This window comes from Hirundo rustica, chromosome 14 (genome assembly GCF_015227805.2).
Source record: "Hirundo rustica isolate bHirRus1 chromosome 14, bHirRus1.pri.v3, whole genome shotgun sequence".
NCBI lineage: Eukaryota > Metazoa > Chordata > Aves > Passeriformes > Hirundinidae > Hirundo > Hirundo rustica.
In genome coordinates, this window is record NC_053463.1 from 9,027,749 (window position 1) to 9,038,001 (window position 10,253).

General features: G+C 50.2%; 1 protein-coding gene across 1 annotated transcript; it reads left to right on the forward strand.

Moving 5' to 3' along the window:
- The first annotated feature begins 2,291 nt into the window (after positions 1–2,291).
- CXCL14 (C-X-C motif chemokine ligand 14) lies at positions 2,292–9,815 on the forward strand. Its single transcript, XM_040078236.2, has 4 exons — positions 2,292–2,583; positions 3,434–3,539; positions 7,935–8,045; positions 9,568–9,815. The coding sequence occupies exons 1-4, from the start codon at positions 2,520–2,522 to the stop codon at positions 9,581–9,583; spliced, it is 297 nt and encodes a 98-aa protein (XP_039934170.1). The 5' UTR covers positions 2,292–2,519; the 3' UTR covers positions 9,584–9,815.
- The last annotated feature ends 438 nt before the right edge of the window (positions 9,816–10,253 follow it).

The following is a 10,253-nucleotide window of genomic DNA, read 5'->3' on the forward strand; positions in this document are numbered from 1 at the left end:
GAGAAAGCTGCAAGGAGGGAATTACCCTAAAATGCAGCAGGGAAGGATTACAGCTCTGGACATGCATGCTTTTCAGCCAATTCACCCCTGTGACCAATGAGCATCTTCACCACCAGATGATAGTAATTCTGAAAAAAGCCTTTTGTACTCTCCCTGGGCTTGTTGGTGGCTTTTTGGTTGGGTGGGGTTTTGTGCATGTGTGTGTGTGTTTAAGAAACTGGGAATTTATTTGAAAGGTTTGAACTGAGACCTTCCATACCTCAGCTGCCTGTTTTCATCCCAGGCTCTGGAATAAACCTCTCTTGAGTCCTGTTGGCATTTAATAACACAGCCCACAGACCATTTCTAGCAGGGTGCAATGAGAGCCACTGGAGCTGGTTTAGAGCTGGGCAGCAAAAATATTAAAAGCCCCGCAGAAACTGTATCATAGCTTCCCCCTCTGCTCCACTGCACCAGCAGCAGCCTCACAGCCCCGAAGCAGGTCTTTCACCCCAAAAGCTCCGTGCAACGTCAGCCAGCGTCCCCAGCCTTGTCTCCGATGTGCAGCCCCCGGTGCTCCCCCATGGCAGGAAGGGCTGAGCGGGCAGGGCAGGGGCAGGGCAGGGGCAGGGCAGTGCGGGCAGAGCGGGCAGGGCAGTGCGGGCAGAGCGGGCAGGGCAGTGAAGGCAGTGAGGGCAGAGAAGTGCGGGCAGGGCAGAGCGGGCAGGGCAGAGGCTGGGCCGGGCAGTGTGGGCAGTGCAGTCAGGGTAGAGAGGGCAGAGCAGTGCAGGACAGTGCAGGCAGGGCAGAGCGGGCAGGACCGTGCAGGCAGGGCAGAGCGGGCAGGGCAGAGCAGAGCGGGCAGGGCGTGCAGGACAGTGCAGGGCAGAGGCTGGGCCGGGCAGAGCAGTGCAGGCAGAGCTAGAGCGGGCAGAGCGGAGCAGTGCGGAGCGGGCAGTGCGGGCAGAGCAGTGAAGGCAGTGCGGGCAGAGAAGTGCAGGCAGAGCAGAGCGGGCAGGGCAGAGGCTGGGCCGGGCAGAGCAGTGCAGGCAGAGCAGAGCGGGCAGAGCGGAGCAGTGCGGAGCAGTGCGGAGCGGGCAGTGCGGGCAGGACAGTGCAGGGCAGAGCGGGCAGGGCAGAGCAGTGCAGGCAGAGCAGAGCGGGCAGGGCAGAGGCTGGGCCGGGCAGAGCAGTGCAGGCAGAGCAGAGCGGGCAGAGCGGAGCAGTGCGGAGCGGGCAGTGCGGGCAGGCTGTTCCCGGCGTGTCGGCACGTCCCGCATGGGAGCCAGGGCCAGGAACACGGCAGCTGCCTGCGCGCAACGTGCAGCCTGTGTGTGGTAGGGCTGTACTCGCAGCCTGCCAACACCCGGGCCGGGAACGCAGCGGGATGGCCGCTGCCAGCGGGAGCCGGCAGGAACGAAGCCATGTGGGAAACTGGAAATGCGAGCGGAGCTGGGAGTGCGCGGCGAGCCCTCCCCAGGCGCTGCCGAGCCGGCAGGGCGCAGGGCGGCCGGGCTCGCTCGGTTCTAGTAACGGGGATGGGTGTGCGAGCGGGGAGCGCGGCTGGGGTGAGCCGCCGAGCCGCAGAGGGGTCTGCTTGGAACACGCTGCGGGGAAGGCGATTAGAGCCCGCTCTGATCTCCACCCGTTTCATTTAGACAAAAATCTGGAAACTGGATTTAAAGATGCTCTCTTTAGTTGTTCCTGAAATCAGTAACGGACTCCGCAAGGGAGGAGGAACGTGTATTTACGCCCATGAAGTTCCTGCGTGTTGCGACCCTGTTATTCATGGAGCAGAATATCGTTCGAGTGTTCATTAAAGCAACCGTAAACCGAGCTTGTTTCCTGAAGCATTCCACATGCTAAACCCACCTAACCACGCTTTTAGGAATATTTTCCCCCATTCGTTTCACTAAACTTTCCTTTAGATTTGGAAGCCTGCTAAAGCTAGAAAAAAATAATATTTAGGTCAATCTGTGACAAAAAGTGACACCTTTTCCCAGGTGAGACTTCTCCAAACCTTATTTCCAAGGTGCATGGGAATTTCCGCGGAGCTCGGGCACATCCCTGGACCGCTCAAAGGCGGATGGTTTTCCAGCTAACTGCCTCATTCATACAAACACGCGCATCCCCCTCCTGGGTTCTCCTCCTCTGATGGAGAAGGTCCCAGCTGGGCAGGGGCAGAAGCAGCCGCCCCATCGCCTGCGCTCCCTCCGGGATGTTCGGGGCGGGGATGGGGGATGTTCCCCCCCCCGGGGTGCCGGTCCCCCCCTCCCCGCCGGGGCTGAGGAAGCGGAGGGAGCCGCGGAGTTGCTCTGCATATTAATGAGCCGGGAGCGAGGGCAGCGGGAACCGCTTTAAAGGAGGAGAAGGGAAGGCAGCGGCAGAGGCAGGCAGCGCCGGGCAGCCGCTCCGCCGGGAGCCGCTCCGCCGTCCCCTCCCTGGTGACACAGCCCCGGGACAGCGGGATCGGGGGGACGAACCCCAGGCCAACAAACACATCGACCCCCGGCGTCTCCTTGGGTACCTGGTGTCTCACAATGAAGCTCCTGACAGCAGCTCTGCTCCTGGTCTTCATCGCGATGTGCTTGGCCAGCGCGGAAGGTAAAGTGGTTTATTCCGCTTATTCCCGTGTAAACCTCTTCTCCGGTAATTTGTGTTTGTGTCTTGATAGCCCTGGATTGGGCTGAGTTACCCAGGAAAGGTGCGTGTAGGGAATCAGTGAGTAAGGGAGCTGCAAGTTATTTAAAGGTGAGGTAGAGGTAAAATACAAGGGATAAAGTTGTGTCTTCATTTGTGTCTTCACTGCACGGCAAAGAGCTCGCAGTGGGGCAGGTCATGCCGTGTTCTTCGTTATTCAGGGACAGAGCTCAAGCGTCTCCTTTGGAATTGAGGCTGGTTTTCAGGGCGAATAGAGCAGAGCTGGATGTGAGGTGGTGGCACAGCCTGTGTTTTCTGCTGTGCACAAAAGTGATGGTTTAAAAATGCTCAGCTTTTGTCTGGCTATGACTGCACCACAGCATCCATGCAAGGGGAATGATTCAAAGTCCTACAAAGTCCAAGTGAGACACGAGTGAATGAGAAATTAGCCCAAACATGCACTTGCTTGTTCAGCTTAAAGTGAGTTCTGGCTCTTTAATTTCCTTTTGTTAAATACAATTATATTTATTCACAGCAGGTGCACTTTAAAAAATCTGCTATTTACAAAGTCCCAGAATATATATGTATTGCTCTAAAACATATTTCCCAGGGAGTCACTACCTTTTCCTGGGATATACTAAAGGAAAAAAAAAATCTCTTTTTAAGCTCAAAAGAGTTTCAAAAAATCGTCTTTTCCCACCAAGGCTTAAAAGAGCAAACTGAAGTTTTCCTGGATGCACACAGGCTGGAGGAGAAGGGACGCTTGGTATGCAGGAGGCTTTGCAGGCGCATGAGAAAGTGCTTTCTCTTGTAGGCGTGAAGTGCAAGTGTTCAAGAAAAGGTCCTAAAATAAGATTCTCTAATGTACGGAAGCTGGAAATAAAACCGAGGTACCCGTTTTGCGTGGAAGAGATGATTATGTAAGTTTTCTTTCATTTATTGCTTTCCGTTTTCCTGTCAGCTGAACTGCTTCACCTTATCTGCAAGTTCCTTCTTTGTTCTTTGTTTTCCTCATGCCCTGGCATGCTAATTCCTGGGAATAGTAATTTGCTGCATCAGATGAGGGGGAAAAAAAAGATGCAATGAAACCGGGTTTCATTTTTTGACACAATTTTTTTTTTTAATCAAATAAGTATTTCCAGAATGGGTAGCAGCAAAAAATTATCATTAGCTCAAGTGAAAATAGGGACAAATTCTACTCCAAGCCACCTGATACAAAACTCAGAACTATTTACTCAAGTTATTCTCAGCATGCAGAATAAACATGAGCAGAGCTTGGTCCGTGGTGGTTTCTGCAAGGAAGAGTTGCCCCAGCCTGCATTGTACCAGAGGAATCCCCTTCACCTGAGGGGGTTACTCAGCCTGTAATAAAATGTTTTTGTCCCAGTGTCCCTGCAAGTCAGGACCAATGCTGCTGTGAAATCTCAAACTGATGTACAGGGCAACCAAGCTGAGGCAGGTACAGGGATTTTTTACATAAGTAGCTAAGAAAGGAGGGTGTCTTTAGATTTTAAATATGGGTGGGTTTGGCTTTTTTCCTGTCGTGTTTGGATATCTTAAGATTCCCCCAACAATGCACCATCCAACCAGCACATGATGCAGCTGGATAAGAACCAGAAGGGCAAATTATCCAAAAAGACTGCACCAAGCCCCCCTGCCACCTAAGAGGGGGAAAAAGGGTCCCAAGATCAGCCACAGGCCAGGACACCACGGACTGATTTGATCCAGCATTGCGCTCCCCCACGGAAGAGTCGCCTAACAAGGGGATGCGTGCAGGCTGCACACCACCTCCAGCACCCTGCAATGCCCACGGGGCATCTGCCCATCCAGCTGGCACAAACACCGCAGGAGATACCACTGACCTCCCACACGGAACGGCTGGCCAGGCTAGCACAGGGCTTGTGGAGAAGGAACGGAGATTCGAGCTTCCTTAGGCTTCCTCCAGGGCCAAAGCAGCGCCGCTGTGAGCAATGCTGAGCTCAGGAAACATCAGACCCACGTCCTTGAAGCCCAAACCAGCTGATGGTGACCTGAATGGAAAAATTCTTACAGAGCAGCCCTGCCTGAATCGGCTCCTCACAGCTTTTCTCTGTTTGCTTTGACCCTTCAATAGTAAAATGATGTCATAGAGGGACACTAACTCTCAGCATCCCACTCCAGTTATTTGCCCAAAAGCAGATGGTGACCAGGGGGTGTGAAATAAATCTTGTTAATGCAACATTTTACTTCTAATCAGAAATCTGGGAAAGCCAGAATGCCGTGTAGAAGCTATTGCTTTTCCAGCCTGACAGGGCAGATGTCGAGCAATATTATTGCTGAGGGTTGTCCAGGGTTTGCAGCAGCTGCTGGGACAGAACTGTCCCATCACTGTCTCATCACTGGGGGTGTCTGTGGGGCAGGCAGGGCAAACCTGCTGCCATCACTGCCTTTCCAGCTACCCTGATGCAGCCTGAACCCAGCACTGAAAGCACTGAAATTAATATTCTGGGAACCAGTTTATCCGGGACTCTCTGGACACGGCACAGAGGAGCTAAATTCCTGCAACTGAGTTTTTGTTGCTGCAGTGATCATCTAAAACGAGTTGTCAAAGCTGCGTCCCCTCCTGCCCTCCTTAAAACTCTCATATCGCAGAAACCTGATATAAATTCTGCTGGATAGAGAAACAGTGTGTATGGGGAGTGCAGATAGGAGGCCAAAACCCCCAGCAGAGCTGGGCCACGGGGTAAGAGACAGTTAAACTGAGCCCTCAGCCTAGTTAAAACCCATCAAGATTCATGGTACATCTAGCAGTAATTGTGAGTCTATCTGTCTCCTGGAATGAGGGGAAGCAGCAGAAAACAGGAGGGAAGTTTAACTCCTTCTACGTGAAATGTTCTGAAACACCCCCACCCATGTTTTGCCCCATCCCAGAGTGTGGGGATAGATCAGGCTGAGAAGAGCTGATGGCTGAGGCTCACAGTAGTGCCTTTCTCCAGGGGCAGTAAAAGCAGCTCCCACACCAGCCTGGGATGAAAGGAGCAGAGCCAGGATCCCTGAGGTCATGCAGACTGGGTAGAGGTGCAGCCCCTCCACCCCTGCAGATGAGATGTGTGAGGGCACAGGGTGCTGGGGTCCCAGGCTGACTCAGGGTGTTTATCACAGCCCTGGAGGCATGGACATACTGGGGAGAATTTTGGCACAGGGACACTCAGACACACGACAGTGAAGGCTGCAGCCACCGAGCCCTGGGCAGCAAAGGGACAAATCCCACTGGAGGAATCTCACTGGAGGTGTAAGTTTTGGTGCTTCTTCCCCTCTCCATATCTCTCAACATCTTCTTGCAGCCCATACAGGCAACTCCTTCCTCAGGCAGAAGCTCCCACAGCACCTCTTAGGCATTCCCTCACATTTGTCAGAGCAGCATCCCCAAAAGCAAGTCCAGGTCATCTCAGGGTGCCCAAACACGCTGCCACCCAACCCTGCATCCATCAGGGACTGTGAGAATGGCAGAGGACCATGGGGCTTCCCTGGGAACATTTCTGCTGCCCATCCTCCAGAAGCAAAGCAGAAAACCTACGTGTGATGTCAAAGCAATGCATCTCAGCCTGAGGAAAGAGGCAGTTCACCTGAGAGGCAAAGCATGGATCTCCTCCTGCTCAGACTGCAGACTGGTAAATCCAGAGTGTGCTTCTCTGCTTCTGGTGAAAATGTAGGGCTTGCAGCTTTTCAGATGTGTTCCTGCTCCTCTCCTCCTGCAATTCATCTTGTCCACCACTTTCTGGAAATATCCTCTATGGTCTGTCAGAAGAGAAACCCAAGCCCAGGTCTGGATCAGCCAGTGCAGACGGCTCTGCCCTCAAATCCCTTAAAACTCACATCATGCAAAGCTACAGGGAACTCCCCTTCTGAAGCACACCCTGCTCTCAGAGGAGCTGGCTGAGAACATCCTTAGAACAGAGTTAGTCCACAGTTTTTAGCTGACCCTTCCCCTTCTGATGCCTGCAGGTATTAAAGGCTCTTCCACTGCTTTCCCATGCATTGGAGAAAAGTCCACGTCTTCCCAGAAAACAGCCTGAAAATTACACCATAATATTTTGTGACCTTAGCTGGAGATGGAGCAGAGAAGGGGAGCAGGGAAGAAGGTTAATTGAATAAAAAGTCCCACTTGAACCGCTTGTAAAACCTTGAAATTGGAAGTGTGCTGAGACCTTCAGTTCAGTTCATGCAGGCAGCACGTTTTAATTTGTGAGGCACCAGGAGGGTGAGCTGGGAAAGTCTGCAAGGCATTTTGTCTTCGTTTCTGAACCAAACCATAAAAGAAGCCCTTCAGTATACACAGGTATTTCTGGGTTTCTGCCATCATACTCAAGTCTCTAGCAGCATTTAATTAATTCTGCTATAGGGTTTTAGATAAACCAATGACTGGTTTTCCCTGTTATGGATGGCATTTCCAGAAAAATATTAGTTCTAATATAAATTGTCATTGTGGGTTGGTTTTTGGATGTTTTCAGGGTTTTTTTAATCACAAAATTAATAAAAAAACCTGAAAACTTCTCAATTTTGAGCCCCAAAAGTGAGGCAGTCTTGATGTTTCTGGAAAGCTGTCCTGTTGGGACCCAGCTCCAGATCCCTCACGTCAGCTCAGCTGTGGCAGCCTCACTGAGCCCTCCAGGAAGGAACCTCAAATGATGAAAAGACTTTTGCCATGTTTTGTCTCCCAGCATGCTCTCCATGGCAAGGAGAGCAGGATCAGGTGGTGATCAGAGGAGGCTGAAGCCCCCGGGGCTGATGCTGAGGATCAGAGTTTGGCTGTTGGGCACACAAACACTCTGCCACATGCAAGTATTTAAAATACTACAGAATTAAGAACAAAAAAAAAAAAAAAATAATCACCGAAGCAGTTCTGATCATTTCTCTCAGATGAAGTACTGTTGAGTGTGACAGAACTGTCTTCCCATGAAACGTCCTTGTGGTTGCCTGAATGAGCCCTAATTAAATTAATTAGGCTCAAAAGAGGATATTTAAGTCTTAGGCAGAGCAAACCCACTGATTAAAACCAGTGGGTATGTCTTCATCTGGTACAACCTGAATGCCCTGCACTGAGGGAGAACAGCTGCTCTCTCCTTATCCCAGTAAATCCCACATACCTGCCATAAAGCACAGAGCTGGAAAAGCCTTTCCCTGCCCTGCTGGCCCATTGTGGCATGCAGTGGGATGGGATGGGATGGGATGGGATGGGATGGGATGGGATGGGATGGGATGGGATGGGATGGGATGGGATGGGATGGGAGCAGAGGCTGTTCTCATGTCCTGTGAGCTGTGCCCTTGCCTTGCAGCGTGACGCTGTGGACACGGGTGAGGGGGGAGCAGCAGCACTGCCTCAACCCCAAGCGCCAGAACACCATCAGGCTGCTCAAGTGGTACCGAGTATGGAAGGAGAAAGGCAGGTAAGTGCCAGCTGGCTGAAGGGCTGAGGGTCTTGGAGGCGAGTCAGGCAACCAGCAGCATTCAGAAATAGAAAAAAAACAGGAAAAATGCACACGCTGGGAAGTGCTCCATCCAGCCCACTGTATTTCATTACCAAAATTACAATTTTAAATGGGTGTTCTTGATATTAATTTTTTCCTGCCACATGCGATTCTCGCTTCTATTTTGGCATTAGGCTGCTCTGACTATAAATAGCAATTATTTTTGGTTAAAATATTCATCAGCTGACGTTCTCGGTTATTTACATACACTCACCTCCCTTCTACGTGTAAAAATCCAAGATGAAAAGCTAAAGTACTTTCACACAGTCACGAGAAAAGCAGTCAGGAGAGATGGAAAGAGGGAGTCCTGTCCCACACCACCAATCACACCACCTCAACATCAGCAATACTTGATGACGCAGGTATTTGCCAATTTTAACTAGCGTATCATGCCCAGAAAAATGATAATTTTCTGATAAAAATCTCTGACAGCTTCTCCCTTGTAAAGAGGGTTGTTTTTTTCCTAAGTCATAGACAGAAGACAGAGAGCGAGACATGAATTCCTGATGGCCAGTGGCGCTGTCCCCATCTGTAATTAAGGGGAGCAGCCCAGCTCCTGCCCTGTCTCCAGCCATGGCCAAGGAAGAGCCTCCACACACAGTACAGTCCATCAAACCCTCATCTTCCTCATCTGGTGGGGAATTTGCTTCCCAAAAGGGAGCTCAAGTAAGGCCAGGGAGCGGCAGGCTCCTCTCCCCGCAGGCCCAGGGGTGCTGGTGGTGCCTCAGGCGATGCCAGGGCACAGCAAGCCCCTGGGCATCTCCCCAAATTCCTGCCAGCTCCCTGCATCTGCTTCACAAACAGAGCATGGGGAAGCCCTGGCTATTGCATAACCACATATTTACACTCTTCCCCTTTTTCCTTTTTTTTTTTTTTTTTTTTTTTTTTACATAAGGCCATCATTAATGTGATGAATGATGCTCAGCCCCAGGCTTGTGCCCTCAGGAAACACACAGACAGACGAACCCATCAAACTGTGCTGTCAGAAAACAATCTAGAAAAATGAAATGGAGTAATATTATTGCAAACAACAGATATTGTGAATGTATTCTCCATATACAGCTCACGATAAGCTTCAATATTTGTACATGAGATATGAATTTTCCAGCATTTAAAGTGAATGTGTAGATGTGGATTTCTTCATGTTATTTACCCCGATAATTGTGGCAGAGTGTGTCACTCCCCACATGGCTCTAAGATGTGACAGTGTCGAAGTCTAACACTCCTCCCAGACACTTTATGGATATCGGTAACAATCTGGTGACTGCTGAAGTCAATAACTTGCTTTCCAAATTACTCAGGCACAGGCTAAAAATCTGGGGTTTGGGGTTTTACTATTTTGGGGTTGTTTATTATTATTATATGATTATTATTGTTATTTGAAATGGAGTTTTTAAATTCCTAGCTTAAACACGCTGCTCTTGGCTCTTTTTTTGTTTAGGGTTTATGAAGAATAAAAGAAAGTGGCACAAGGAATGGAGTGGACTCCCTTGGCTGGCATAGGACTGGGCTCTACAGAAGATTATTTCTCTCTCGCAGACATAAGACACAAATTCTATATTATTATAAAGCACTTTTTACCAAGGGTCAGTTTTTACATTTTATAGCCGTATGCAAAAGGCTTCCAGATTTCACAAGCATCTGTTGCACTTCTGATTTCATAGCCGTCTGCTCTGTACTGAAATTAGGAAAACACATGCTTTTCATTTTAAAGACGTTCTTTGGGGAGGTTTTCTTTTTGTTTTGTTTTTAATTATTATTCATTCATACTTCACTATGATTGCAATCGAGCTTTATAAGCTCATTAGGCAAACAGAACTGTTTGTGACAGTGCTGTACAGCCCTCCCTCCCCTGGCAGTGGGAAAGCTTCGGGCTGGGGCTGTTGCTCGTGTTTGCAGCCTCCACCTCAGTCAGGCAGAGCAGGGACCAAAGATGAGTTTGCTGGGGAAGATGCCACTAAAATGCTGTGGCTGTACCTGCAGAGGTGAGGTCCCTCAGCACCTCGTCACATGAGTGTGAGCATCACTTGTGTACCTCTTCTTTAATGGACTTGAGGTCTTGCTGCAAGGCAAAGCGTCCTGTATCTCCCATTTAACCTCTCATGCGTTAGAAAGCATTTCTAGGTC

Coding starts and splice junctions, on each gene's coding strand:
- CXCL14 (XM_040078236.2), top strand. CDS start 2,520: ATGAAGCTCCTGACAGCAGCTCTGCTCCTGGTCTTCATCGCGATGTGC. Junction 2,584..3,433: donor GTGCTTGGCCAGCGCGGAAG/GTAAAGTGGTTT, acceptor TTTCTCTTGTAG/GCGTGAAGTGCAAGTGTTCA. Junction 3,540..7,934: donor TGCGTGGAAGAGATGATTAT/GTAAGTTTTCTT, acceptor CTTGCCTTGCAG/CGTGACGCTGTGGACACGGG.